Below are 14,452 nucleotides of genomic sequence, written 5' to 3' on the forward strand. Positions count from 1 at the left end.
GGAACAGATTGCCCAGAGAAGTTGTGCAGTGTCCCTCACTGAAGATATTCCAGAATCATGTGGACCAATCCTGTGCCATGTGCTCTGGGATGACCCTGCTTGAGCAGGAGTTTGGACCAGACAACCAGCTGTGGTCCCTTCCAACCTGATCCACTTTGTGATTCTGCAAGTCTGAGAACTTGTTCCAGTACTTTACTCATTGCACTGTGAACATTGTTTTCTTAGACATGGCTGGAATTTCTGTGGTGCAGCTTCTGATTTTTATGTCATCCTCATGGTGCATTCCCCTGAGAAAAGTTTTGTGCTGACTCCTGTGGAACCCACTCCAGGAAACTGAATGGAAGATCATGGAGCAAATCCTCCTTGATGCCATGCTAAGGCACATGCAAAAGAAAGACATTATTGGTGACAGCCAACACGGCCTCACTAAGGGCAAATCACTCTGAGAAATTTGGTGGCCTTTTACAACAGGATTACAGTGTTGGCAGATGAGGGAGGAGGAACAGGTGTCATCTGCCTGGACTTGTGCAAAGCATTTGACACTGTCCTGAATGCTATCCTTGCCCCTAAACTGGAGAGACATGGATTAGACAGATGGATAACTCGGTGGATAAGGAATTGGCTGGATAGTTGCACTCTCCGAGTTGTGGTCAACAGCTCAATTGTTGAGGCCAGTGACAAGTGGTGTTCCTCAGGGGTCAGAATTGGAACCAATGCTGATAAACCTCTCTGGCGACACAGACAGTGGGACCAAGGTCACCCTCAGCAGGTTTAATGACACCAGGCCATGGGGTGTGCTCAGCACGTGGGAGGGAAGGGATGCCATCCAGAGGGACCTTGGCAGCTGGGGGGGTGAGCCTGTGTGAGCTTTGTGACATTCAACAAGGCCAAGGACCAGATCCTGCACCTGTGTCAGGGTAATCCCAAGCACAAATACAGGCAGGATGGAGAATGGATCGAGAGCAGCCCTGAGGAGAAGGACTCAGGGCTGTTGGTTGGTGAAAAGCTCAGCATGGCCTGGCAATGTGTGCTCACAGCCCAGAAAGCCAAACATGTCCTGGGCTGCACCAAAAGAGGTGTGACCAGCAGGTCAAGGGGGGCTTCTCCCCCTCCACTGTGCTCTCCTGACACCCCACCTGGAGTGCTGTGTCCAGCTCTGGAATCCCTAACAAAAGAAGAGCATGGCTGTTGGAGTGGGTCCAGAGTAGTTCCACAAAGATGCTCAGCAGTTTGGAGCACCCTGAGAAGGCAGAAAGAATTGGAATTGTTCAGCCTGGAGGAGACAAGGCTCCAGGGAGACCTTATAGCCCCTTCCAGTACTTGAACGGGGCTTACAAGAGAGCTGGAGAGGGACTTTTTACAAGGGCACGTAGTGAAAGAACAAGAGGGAATGGCTTTAAACAAAGGGTAGGTTTAAATTCAGAGAGACAGCAGTGCACCTTGTGAAGGCAGGACAAAAGTCTTTACGTTTTTCTCTGCTTCCCATTGAAAAGGTATTGCTATAAAGCAAGGATTTATTTTAGGAATGTCATTGTGGAAAGTTACATTAAAATCACAAAACATGTACAATGGAAGTAGGTCTTCTCAGCAAGATGCTGCAGGAGTGCTGAACTTGTGGCTCTAGTTTTGATAACGTGAACACATGAAGCAGAACATAAGGGAGATGAAGAAGTAGTGCCATCACTGAGTTCTCTCATTGTACACGGCTTGCAGCTCCCTCACAAATGTAACAGGTCATGAGAAATCTGAGTTGGTTTGGGCTCCTTTTGTAGTTCTGTGCTTTTGCAGGTCATGTCATATTCTAGCTGTCAAATATAGGATGAGGTTTTTTAAATACATCCGGAAGTCTAAGCAAATTGCTGGAGAAACCAAAGCTTAAAGAATTAAGGAAACCTACAGTAAAATGATGATAATTAGTAACTTATAGCCCTTGCAATTATCTCATAGGAGATAGTGTGCAAGTGCCAGGCATTGTTGATACAAGCACCATTTTTTTTAACAGAATGACATTTGATTTTTTAAATGCATTTAAATGCCAACCATCTTCAGGCTGTGTGTGAGTCACGGTTTCAAGTGTGTAATTGTTTAGTCAATCTTCTGTTGCATTATTATTTTATCACGCTATGAGCTTGGGCTAAATAGTTCACATTGTATCACCATCTAACTAAAAACTTCTTTCTGCATTCACAGAATGGGCATTTATAAGCAAACATAATGAAGGCTCCACTGAAATCAATTTGATTACATGTGCTTCAGAGTTGTTCTTCCCTCAGTATTATATAAACACTATTATCAGATCCTTTAGAAAATTGATTTGCTGATCATCCAAGTGACAGGCCTGTTTGAAGCTGTGCTGAAATGTATCCTTATCCTTAATCATGCTCCTGTAATTAAGGAGTTTTGTGAGAACGTGGCTGAACAGATGAGGATGCTTTTTGAATTGCTGTCTTTTAATCTCAATTTTTGGTCACTTTTACACACTGCTGTGTCACTTCCCCTTGCCTCTTTTCTGCAACCACTTGCTTTATTGCTTCCCCTTGCCTTAGCCCTGCAAACACAGCTCTGTGGCTGAAGGCTATTTCACTTATGTGTGTGTGTCTTGGCCTTGGAGTTATTTCCTCCAAGTTCTTCCTGGCCTCTTTTTGCAAAGGAAGAAAACTTGGGAAGGTCTTCAATGTGCTCATCCCTGCCTGATGCTGCCTGCACTAGAAGAGCCCCTGTTCCATTGTCCTGCCTCTTGCTGTTCCAGCTGGGCTCCACTGAAAGTCAAGGAGCACAGATCCAGCAGAATTTCTGTCTGCCACAGACTAATTTCTGAGACAGCATCAGTAGAACCCCACGGCTGAGTAGGCAATGGGGAATAAAAATGGTGTGGGAAGGGGGAAAATGGAACTGTGGGAGGGAGGACTTCAGGGAGAAAGATACGAAGAGGAAATGGGAGGAAGAAAATCCCATGTGTGAGCAAGGGACTAACAAGAGGGAGGATTGCTGTGTTCTCATTCTCATTTGAGAGGCAATTATTTGAGCAGAAGAGGCTGCCTGAATCTAGAAGGTATGGTTAATTCAGGTGGTGGATGTTTTTGGACAGCCCGTATAATGAGTCCTCTGTGTGGGTACGGTGTAATGCGTGACATGCTTGAACAGATTTTTTAGAGACAGAACCCAGATTCCTTTATGTGTCTCTTGCATTTTGGTGAATCTGTGGCTATTGCTGCTGGTAGGAATAGAGAACATGGGAGAGAGGGGAAAATGTATCAGCAGCAACGAGAAACATGAGAGGAAAACGAAGGAGTGTGTGGGGGAAAGGAAGGTAATGCTTCTCCCAGGCATGTATCAGCGAAACAGAACTTTAAAATATCAAAATAATAACTTGGAGCAATATGTAGGCGTCTTTGGAAGCTCAAGAAAAGAACAAATTCTGTTGTGGTGATAAGATTGGATACTTGCTTAGAGACAGCGCTAGCCAGCTGGCCAGTCTCTCACTCATGACTTTTATCTACTGATTCTGAAAGGAATCTTCTCTTTTGATCTCATTCTCTTACCATCTACTTGGGGGCAAATTTTTTTTTCCACTCATACCTATTTTGGTACATTCTCCCATCTGTTTACTACATTATTTCCCTGAATTTATTCTGCAGAAACGGCCTATTTATTCCTACGTTTGGATTATCAGCTTTGGGCTGTTAAGTAATAGAAAAAGTGCTTCAGTTAATTTTGAGAATAATTTATGAAGATGGAACTTTGTGGCTGTAATACATCTGTGTTTTTCTCCTTGCATATACTGTACTTCTGATGAGAATAAAAAGACAAGTAGAAACATTGCATGGGAGCACACTGAATTTAAGGTGAGATAAACTAGAAATTATTTGTAATTTTGAGGAAAACCAAGGACAGAAGAGTAAACCTTCTGACATCTATAGGAAGGCAGTTACCTTACTTCCAGACAGAATTAACCAGCTATTGGTCCACTGTAACCAGACCACCTTTTCTCCTACCTTGTGCACCTGGCCAGCCTCTTGTACAGGCATTTCACCAACTCATCTCTGATCTGACCCCAGTTTGGTGTGGAAAAAACTCAGCAGTGAAGAATTTGGCCTATGCAAGCAGCAGATATACAAATCTCTAGTGCTCCATCTGTGATATAGAGGCAGTGAGAAAGACATCGGAGCTGTTTAATTCCTTACTGTGTTTTCTTAGTTGATATGGAATTTAGTATAAAGAGAAGCAAAGCAGTGCTATCTCTTGTGCTGAAAGCAGAGTTCCACAGCCTCTTCTGGGAATGGATAGAAAATAATACTGCTTTCATCTCCCCCTGCTTGGTTGGGGGATCTGCAAACCAATTCATCAGCACTAGATACTCCCTGAATCACAGCCACACATCTGAGTTTGACACCTCAGCTGCAAAGCTGGGATCCACAGTCCCATCATTTCCTCTTGGCCCATTGAAGAGATCAAGACTAGGGGTGAAGTCTTGGCCTAACTTTATACATATGCTTGTTCAGTTTATCTGCAGATGTAGTCCTTGTTTACATCCTTTCCAGGAAAGAAGAAAAAGCTGGTGCAAGAATCTGTATGACTTTGTCACAATGACCTTTGCTTTGATCAAAGGACTGGATCAAAGGACTCCCTTACAAAAAAAGGCTGAGGGAGCTGGGCCTGTTCAGCCTGAAGAAGGGACCACTGAGAGGGGACATGATCAAATGTCCATCAGTGTCTGATGGGAAGGTGTCAAAAGGACAGAGCCAGGGTCTTCTCAGCGGTGCCAGTCAATAGGACAAGTGGGAATGGGCAGGAATGCACAGGAAGTTCAACCGGACTGTGAGGAAGAACTTCTTTCCTGTACAGTGACCGAGCGCTGGAACAGAATGCCCAGAGGAGGTGTGGTGTGCCCCTCACTGGGGATATTCCAGAACCATGTGCACACAATCCTGTGCCATGTGCTCTGCTTGAGCAGGGAGGTTGGACACACTGTGGTCCCTTCCAACCTGACCCATTCTGTGATGACTTTTCTTAGTTTGCTGAATGTGTGGCTGTGACTGGGAATCCTCGTTGTAAGGAGATTGTTTGCTCTTCAGGTCCTGACCATCAAATCAAGTTAATACCTAGCTAAGAAGTGACAGCATTCCCAATAATGACATGTGGGTTTGATGGTCACTGGTGCTCTGTGAATAACTGATCTTGGGGTTTTCGTGCCGAACTGAAGAGATCAGAAGCGATTAGATACTGAAATGTTTAAAAGGTTTGGATCTTGTTATCTAAATCGAAAACCCTGTTTGTTTTATAAGGAATCCACACTAAATACCCTATTGCATGTAGGAGGAGGAGGAGACCATATGCAGGAAGAGAATATTGGCGGCGTACTTGTGTCTAAAGTACAAGGAGTGTGGGAGATTTGTACTCTGTTCCCTATTGCTGCAGAGATTCCACCTGTATTTCCCCCTGCCTACAATGATGCATAAATGTTGTGGCTCTGGTGGGAAACACTGTCAAATCCTCTGTAAGATTTTACTGGAAAAAAGAGAAGAGGACACATACAAGCACTTGGGAATGCCAACCATACATGCTGCCTTTGGTTCTGACCCTGACACTAACTTCACCGCTGACCCATGGAGTCTTCAGTTAAGTGAGGTAGAAGAATTGTTTCTACCACACAAAATGTAATTAAACTGAAGTATTGCATCTCTGTGTACAAAAAAGCTTCCATTCTGTTCAGAACAATGTGGTGTATTCACCAGTTTAGGTGCTAATTGAAAATGTGGGGGATTTTTTCCTTCGTATTGGTAGCAAGTGTTTGTGTCCCACTGAGGGGTGAGTTGTGGTGTGTGTTTGATTCACAGAACACTGCTGGTTGCTGAACTGGTTCCCTGTAGTGAATGCAGTAAAATAAGGGCTTTTCTTTTAAAAAAAGAAGAATCGTGACAGCAAAATGATGAAATCCTTTGGGAGGGGAGGAAGGATGGCAGTCTGGACTTACCTTAAAAATTCCTCCTCCGCTTGCGGTCTGTTTGGAAATGTGTTCTAGCTGCAGGGAGCAAACTATTAACCTATTTAGAAACAGGCTCTGTACAGCTATATTAGCATCATCCCTCCTGCACAGCTTGCTGCTTGTCTTCCTTCTCTTAACAAAATGCACTTTATATGTGCACAGCTGATTTTTGTCTGGCTGGATTTCAGCTGGTGTAGACTGGAAGACAGTGAGTGGGTATAAAATTGTGATAAAAGCACAGGTCATCTCTGTCTGTGGTGAATCAGTGGGACATTTGTCTCTCTGCTGCAGGAGGGGGTTGACATCTCAGTTTCAGGATGGCTGGGGAAGATATTTCAGTATCTGTGGTGAGCGAGTGAAATCTGTGACCAGAATCCTGTTGTTAGCCAGTAAAAACTGTTTCACCTTGCAGTTACATGAAATTATTTTTAAAAGCCCGTTTCAAAGCAGTTGTAGAAATCTGTCAATTGATGCTTATCAAATCATCCTTCTGGAAACATTGTGTGCACAACAGAATTTTCCAGTTGCTGAGGGTTTTTAGTGGTTTTGTCAAAATTAATAACATGAATTCCTTACATTCAGGAATCAAATTGCTTTTCCAAACTGGGATCTGCAGTGTGGCAATAATAACCAGTACCATGGACTTAGTAACTTTCCAATCAAGGCAATCAAAGCTGTGTACAGTGTGGTTGTATTCCTGAAGATAAATCTGTATTTTTCACAATGTGGATGGAGTTTTTCATGCTTGTACTAATAGGTGTGGACTGTTTCAGGCGACTGCCAGGTAGTCATTCTTAATTCTTGGTAGTATCCCCTGCACCTCTCTGCAGGCTTGGAAATCTGATTTTGTGTAGCTGATGCAGTAATATTGCTTTTGTCCATCTGTATAGGGTTTGGGTGTTTTTTAATTTTGTCATATTTTCACTTGCATGGTTTTTATCTATGCAGGGGAATGCAGAGGTGTAAATATAGCAGTGCAGGCTGGCATGTTTGTGCACACATGCTCTCAGCAAAAGAACCTTTCTCTATGGATTTTTGTCAGTATTTACTTGGAGTAGTGCAATCATACCTCCATACTTCCATAGGTAGGTAGGAAATAATTTTGAGTCGTGTTTACAGAATGGAGATGATGCATTTTAAATTTTGCATATTGACCTTTTTATTGGAAAAGCCTTAGGATCTGGCTTGAACACTTGAGAAATTACACTAAGATTTTCATGAATTTAGTTAGCTTAAGCTTCCAGTTAGAGCCTAAAAAGTTTGAATCATGTTATCCTAAATGTAGCATTCTTTTACAGACAAAAGAACTTCAGTGAAGAGGTATAGACTGGGTGCTCAGGTGTTTGTTTGTGCAGCCCTGGATGGAGCCACATTTTTGATTTCTGTGTGAAAGGTTGTTTGATGGTGACAGCATGTGAAATTAGAGCTAAGTAGAGCAAGCAAATACCATACAATTGTTACTGTGAAATCTGACAAATAGAACAATTTTCTGCCCTTGAGTGACTTAAAATCATTTGCAACTTTAATCCAAAAAGGCTCTGTTTAAAGCAGTGTTCTGCTCTAGAGATGAACAACAGCACAATAATCAGACAGAAGTGCATTGTTTCACTTTCGTGTTATTAGTGTACTGACAGTATTCTCTGTTCCCCTAAACTTTATATGGTGCAACAATAACAATCCAGAGGCTTTGGTTCTTCTGCCACTGATTCTCTAAATAATTATAAAAAATGGAAATTATATTTTTCTTTGTTAAGACCTTCATTGTCTTGGAGGCAGATTTATAACTGCAAAGCATTGTTAGTTATTATTGTTTACTTTTATTAATATGTGGTGAATTAATAACTGTAATACTCAGAAAATGAAATACTCTGGGGAGAGAAAAGAGAAGAAATGAATACTTTCCATCTCACTTTTTTCTTTGCCCTTGATTTGACTCTGTTGCTAAGGTTCTCATCAACACCAGCATTTGAGATCCACTGGTCTGGGAAGCTACTGTGTTGCACGGAGAGGTATGATGAAAACCAAGACTTGAGACTTCTTTCCTCTATTAATAGGAGATGCTTAACAAGTGGGTATAGACAGGAAATACAACATGATAAAAAGCATAAAATTCACTGGAATTTGAGTCAGGTTGCCCCTCCATTTGTACAATTTTGAAGTATCTTTTGTGCTTGGTAACATTAAGCAGATCAATTCAACCAGAGAGCAAAGAGGGATGGAGAACACCTCACAGCTAAATTTCTTGTTCAGGTTCATTTCATATCATGATAAGAATTGGGTAGCAAAATAACATTCTCTCAATCTGTCACTTTGCTGTCGTCCCTGTTCTCTGTAGCTCTTTATGGGCTCTGTGACTCCCTCGTGTCAAGGCAGTGACTTATCTTCCCTTTCAGGTCCTTTCTCATTCCTACCTGACTGACTCCTACCTGACTGACGGTTTCTCAGTTGGTGCTGCTGCCCAACAAAATCCAGCAAGCACCTCAGCCAATTTGCATCAAAATGGAGCAGCTCATGCTTCAAACACATTTTCCCAACACAGTTAATATGTCTGTGCATCAGTTGCTGGGCGGGCATGAAGTTTAGGAGCACAGCCTGCTCCTAATCCTTCCTACCTTCTGTCCATGTGCTGACTTGCAGTCACCTTGTGAACTGTGGGCCTGGGCACTGTGAAAGCTGCCTGGGAGCGTGGAAGGGGAGACAAATTGTCTAAATGAACCACTAAAGACAGTTCCTTCAATATGGGATGGCGGTGCATTGACAGGGTGGTGGCAAGGAAGCATATGTTAGGTGTTACTGTTCTGTTCTGTGGTTGTCATCAACTTCTGTTTTATCTTAACTTTCCTGAGATGCCAGTAGGCAATAATATCCAACTTCTTTGCTGTCACTGCATTCACACCTACACCAACTTCATTGCCACCCTTAACCACCACATTCTCAATTAAAATATGTTTCTGTAAGAGCTCGGGGATTAAAAAAAATGTATCTTCCCTAAAAATTAGATATCATAGCTAATTTCTAGCATCAAGTGAAATTTTCATTTTGATGGGTACATAAGCATGGAAAGAAAGCAAAATTCATGTTCAGTCTTATGTGACTACTTCCTTATGCAAAGCTGCTAATGGTCTCTTTGATAAGCAGATAGAGTGCAGATAATTAAAACAAATTTTATAAATGTATTGCAATTGAAACACATATTGTCATCACATTGATGCAATCTCATTGATGCATTGTGTGTGTAAATTGGGGCAAACTCCTTGCTGACTTGTACTGGGAGTTTTGGAATTTGCAGATGGTGTGAATCACCAGAGACTGCAAAGAATATTGCAAGCAGTATTTCTATAGAACTTTAATTTTACTGGGTGGAAAACACACACAAGTACACTTCCCCCACCAGAAAAAAAGCATGGCTAGGACAGAGGCAAAACAAACTTCCTGCAGTGATTTGCAATGTGGATTCACTGGGAAAATTCCCCAAGACAGAAGGTAGTGCAGTATCCATTGTCCATTCAATCCCTGGCCTGTTTCTGCAGTAATTATAAAAAATATTGTTAAACATGATGCACTTTTTCTTTTCCTCATAAGGCTACGCAAGTCAACAGATAACTTGGTGTTTTGGGGTTCTTTTTCCTTCAAGTTCCCAAATAAACGTCAGATGGTCCTTATTCTCTATCTGTGAAGTAGTGTACAACATAAATATTTACTAATAGAAATAAATTTCTCCTTTTTGTAAGAAGCAGGCCTTAGCACACACTTCCAAATTCTGTTCAGCTTTGTGACCAGGGGCTGGTCATTTTTCCTTGGAATGGTGTGTTTACTGTGTGGCCTTTGGAGAAATTGGGTTGCTGATGTCCCTGCGTGTGCATGATTTGTAGCCTTGATTGCCACCCTCTGTCAAATTGGATCGGATAACTGAGAGATAATGAATGCTTTATAAAATACATCCATTTACAAAGGTGAAACAATGTCATTTCTTCTGAAGTGCCCTGACTGCGATCTATCACACTGTCTGGAGGTGAGATGAGCTGCTCAGCTGGAGGTGCTGGTGGGTGTGACAGTCCCTGAGGTGGAACAGCCCTTGAGCGTGTCCAGGTGCTGTCCTGGAGCTCTCACACATGTGGGAATGGGGAGCTGAGCTGCATCCAGCTGCAAAGGGAGCAGGCAGAGGTGTTCCTCTGGCTGTGTCAGAGCGCTGCAGCTCCCCTGGGAGCACTGTGAAACACCTCATGGAGACAAGCACTTGGTTATTTGGGGCTTGCATGGGAAGGTGGCAGTTCCAGCCTCTCAACGCCCCAGGCCATTAAACTGCTGCAGGGGGCGAGTTATAATTGAAAGAGGAAGATGTTTCCTAATTAATTATGTAAACCCTGCTGCAGCACAGCCCAGCTGTATTTTCAGTAATGTAACACCATTTGTTGCACAGTTACTCAGTGTGCTCTGAGCAACTGCTAATCTTAAGAAGTTACAGTTTTACTCAGCTGTGCCTTTAGGTTTAGGACAAACAACATTTTAAGATTTAAAAACAACAACAAAAAAGCCCCAATATACCCCACTCCCAACAAAACAGAAGAAAACCATGCCTCCAAAATGCTTTGGGAACTCTTTATATTCCTCTAATTCTGAGCCTGCCTATGCTTTACATTTTTCACTGTAACTGAGAAATAGAAGACAGGAATGTGCTTTTTTATAAAGTAAAATAGGCATTTTCATGTCATCACTAGACTTCTGTTTCTGGAGATTTAAGAAAATATAAAATATTATGGAACTTTTTTTGAAATAGTATTTTTGTCAGCCTCCTTCCAGAGAGGCACTGGAACTTTCATTGAAGAAACTTTTCTCCAGTCATGTGTGCTGGAAACCAGACCCCAATCTCTTTCAAGTGTAGCAGGAATGTCTCTCAACAGTGTCATAGCTTGGAGGCGTCTCAAAAGGTTTTTCTGTGAGACTGTTGCATTTACACTTACTGATTCTGTGAACACCATGTGCTTAAATACCTGTCAGATGTGTTTCAATGCACTTGTGTATAATGCAAGCATAACATAAATTATGTGCCAGCAAATAAGGATAGAGGTTTGGCTGCAGAGCTGGGAAACAGAGTTGGTGAAGAAAAAAAATAGAAAAAAAAGGAGGAAAAAAGAGAAAAATACAAGTAAACATAATTGTGCAGTATATTTGAGGCTCATCTCTTTTCCATCCTTCCCCCTTTTTGTCAGTGCTGGTGCTGATATTCAGTTGCAAAAAGATACCCAATTCTGTGTGTGTCTGACTCACATGCTCATGTGTAACCCTCCTAGCAGCTGGTCAGGCTGGAGGATATGTAGACTTGTCCAAGAAATATTAAATACAGAGGTGTCATGAGCCTTTTCCTTCACAAACATGCTGCAAACCCCTCACAGCTTCTGTTAGTTGCTCTTTTACCATTGCAGATGTAATTCCAAACTTGGAGAGATGCTGCATCCATGGGGAGAAATGCTTCACTTGTAATCACATTTTATAGCTCCCTTTGTGGTTTATTCTGCCACTTTGACTCGTCATAGTTGAATAAATTGAATTCTGTGGAGTGCTCTTGTAAAATGCCACACTTTTGATTTTTAAATGTGCTTTGGTGGCATGAATGCAGCATTAGAGCAGGATGAGGAGCAGTGCTGAAGTTTGTGGATTGTAGCTCTGGGTTTTATTGTCGAGCATCTCACCAGATTATTATGATTCAAGAACCAGCCATTTTGAGGTTTTCTGTTCCTGCCTTCCATCTCTGTTAAATGAATGTGCCATGCAGCAGGTCTGTGCTGACGCCCAGTTGGTTCTTTCCTGAACAGCCAGGCAGCAGGCACACTGTTACACATCAAGGAACGGCTGTTGCACTCATACACTAATTACCAGACTGCTGCCTTGTACTTCCATCATCTTTTATTAAGAACAGACACTTTGGTTTGCAAAGTGTCTAAAAAGGAATCATTGTTTTAACATCTATTCATGTGGTGCTTGTCAGTGAGCTTTCCTTCCTTGGGTGAAGCAAGACAAAAGCAGTAGAAGAGGTATTACTAGAATGCAAACACAAAGTTAAGAAAGAACGTGCTTTGAGATCTCAGAATGAAGTGTGCTGAGGATTACTACAGCTGTTTTCTTTCAAAAAAACCCAGTCTTCCAAGAAAACACTAGCTCTTCACTAGATCTAACACAAGATCTTCCAAGAAAATGCTATCAAACACTATTATTTTTATAGACAATTTGTCTGCTGTACTTTAAAACACCATAAATTACCAGGGTGTCTCAATCCATCTGTTAATGGAGGAAACCAAAGGACCTGAGCAAAAGACATCTCCCCATTAATGAGGTCTAAAGTAAAGTTCTAAAACCTGCCAGAATTTAGGAAAGGCATGTTTGCTCTAGAGTGCTTTACCTTTTGAGGAGTGTGCTTGTTAATGAATAGCAGCTTAATGGTGAAGCTGATACTAATTCAGAATTAATATCTGAGGTAGGTTTAACAACTAACAAAAATGAATTGTTTATTTACTAAACCTGGAACGTCATCTTAGATCCATCTCTGTGTTTTCAGCAGCTAATGACTTTCTCCATCAAATTTGGAGACGTATTCATTTGTGAAGTAGTTTTATGTCGTGTGGAAATCTGAGAAAAGAAATCTTGCCGATATGAGAGAAGAAATATGGAAAGTAGCAACACTGAAAAGGCTATAGATATGATTCTGTAGAGTGACAGATTAATGAGTTCTAGGTGTCATACGTAGGAGTATCCCATGTTTTGTTTTAACTACTTAGTTCTAAAGGGAGTGTGTTGGGGAAGCTATTTTTCCATATTTTCCCTGGAAAGCAGGGAAGGCAGGCAATGCATCTAATTAGTCCCTTAAGGAAAATAAGTGTTTGAAGGGGCATTCATTACAGGACTTGAAAAAATTGTTTTTCAGATAATTGCCTTCGATGAACTTCGGACAGACTTCAAGAGCCCCATCGACCAGTGCAACCCGGCCCACGCAGTGAGTACAGCTGGGGCTGGGGCTGCTCCAGAAACGGGGAGCACTGAGCTCCCAGAGAGGGATGGGGTGGAAATTAATTGGGAGCCTCTTGTGTGTCAGAGTCCAGGGCATCTCTCTGATCGGCCTGGAGGGTCTGGGACCCCTGCAGAGGGGTCTGGGACCCAAGCAGGAAGTTTGGAACCTGTACAGGGGGATTTAGAGTCTGTACAGGGGGGTTGGAAACCTTGACACAGAGCCCAGGGGGAATTACAAGTCTCAAGAGTGTGAAATGAGTAGTAGTTAGTTTATCACAGGGTGAAAAAGTAGAATTTGGGGTTTTTTAGAATGGAGGCTGAAGAGCCAAGATGGAGGAATCAGGGTGTGGACCTGTTCTTCTTCCTTCTTGTTCTTGCCCTCCATCTTCTGCAGTGCTGGGTCACAAGGCATTGGTTTAGAGTAGAAGTGACATGGTTAGCATAGGTGATAGGTATTGGCAATTAATTGTAAATAGAGAATACGTTATGGACCATGGTTGGGTCGAGGGATGGTACAAAAGGGTTGAGACCGCCTGACCAGGGGGAGTCGCCACGAGTTCCCAGCTGCAGCAGGAACCTTGGCAGAGCACAGACAGAACTGTGAGATAAGAGAGAATAAACAACCTTGGAAAACCTGAGATGGTGACTCCTGACTCTTCCGGTTCTGACACGAGGTGTTTCAGAGGGCAAAGGACACTTTACCACTGAATCTCAGGGATAAGAACCCGAGACTTGTGAAGTCAGCTGTGGTTTGGAAAATTGATTTATTGGGCCAGCCTTAGGAAGCCAGATGGTGATTTTTTTTTTTTTGTTAATGGCTTTCCTCTTTGCTGAAGGAGGCAGGAAAGTAATCTGGATATTCAAAAACTGAAGACTGTCATGTGATACTAATGCTTTCTTTTTTACCTTTTCATTCTGTGGCACAAATTTTCCATTTTGAAATACTTTGCTTTCTCTGTGTTTGAGCATGGGATGACTATTTTCTCCCATACTGTCTGTATCAATGAGCCAAAAACTTGAAAGAATTTTTTAAGAGGTGCATGCCTGGACCTCTCTGTCCCATGGCAGGGCTCTGGATTCTCCTGTGCTTTAGGAGTAAATATCATTTTCTGCTGTATCTTCTATAGGAGAGCTTTAAATACTCGGGACTCTAAACTCAGTTTTAACTTATGAACCAAAAATGCAGCCTAGATTTAAGCATATCCAAATTCCTGTTGATTAAAGCTGTAATCCTGGGTGATTTAGCTGACTACAGCTACACTTGCCAGTTTGTACCACCAAACTGAGAGCAGAACTTGGCTCCCCATCACCTCACTGGCAATGACAATGATTATGACAGGTGCTGAATTTGATCTCTACAGAGCATCAAGTTTTTGAATTGCCTACAATTGATAACCAGATTCAGTAGCTAGTACTTTGCCATTTAACCTTGTTTCATAACTCAGCTGAGGACTTGTACTGCTT

The 14,452-nt window shown here is 42.2% G+C and overlaps 1 protein-coding gene across 2 annotated transcripts in view; it reads left to right on the top strand.

Moving 5' to 3' along the window:
* Positions 1-14,452, top strand: part of CNIH3 (cornichon family AMPA receptor auxiliary protein 3) — an 84,725-nt gene that overhangs the window by 41,860 nt on the left and 28,413 nt on the right. The window contains exon 2 of one of the 2 annotated variants that reach the window (XM_063391116.1): positions 12,906-12,964. Coding sequence is in view for 1 of the 2 variants with exons in the window: in XM_063391114.1 (XP_063247184.1) it covers positions 12,906-12,974 (69 nt within the window). In the remaining variant the exon portion in view is untranslated. Of the gene's footprint in view, positions 1-12,905; positions 12,975-14,452 lie in introns of those variants that run through there. The other variant, XM_063391114.1, reaches the window with a different exon arrangement.

This window comes from Prinia subflava, chromosome 2, assembly GCF_021018805.1.
Source record: "Prinia subflava isolate CZ2003 ecotype Zambia chromosome 2, Cam_Psub_1.2, whole genome shotgun sequence".
NCBI lineage: Eukaryota > Metazoa > Chordata > Aves > Passeriformes > Cisticolidae > Prinia > Prinia subflava.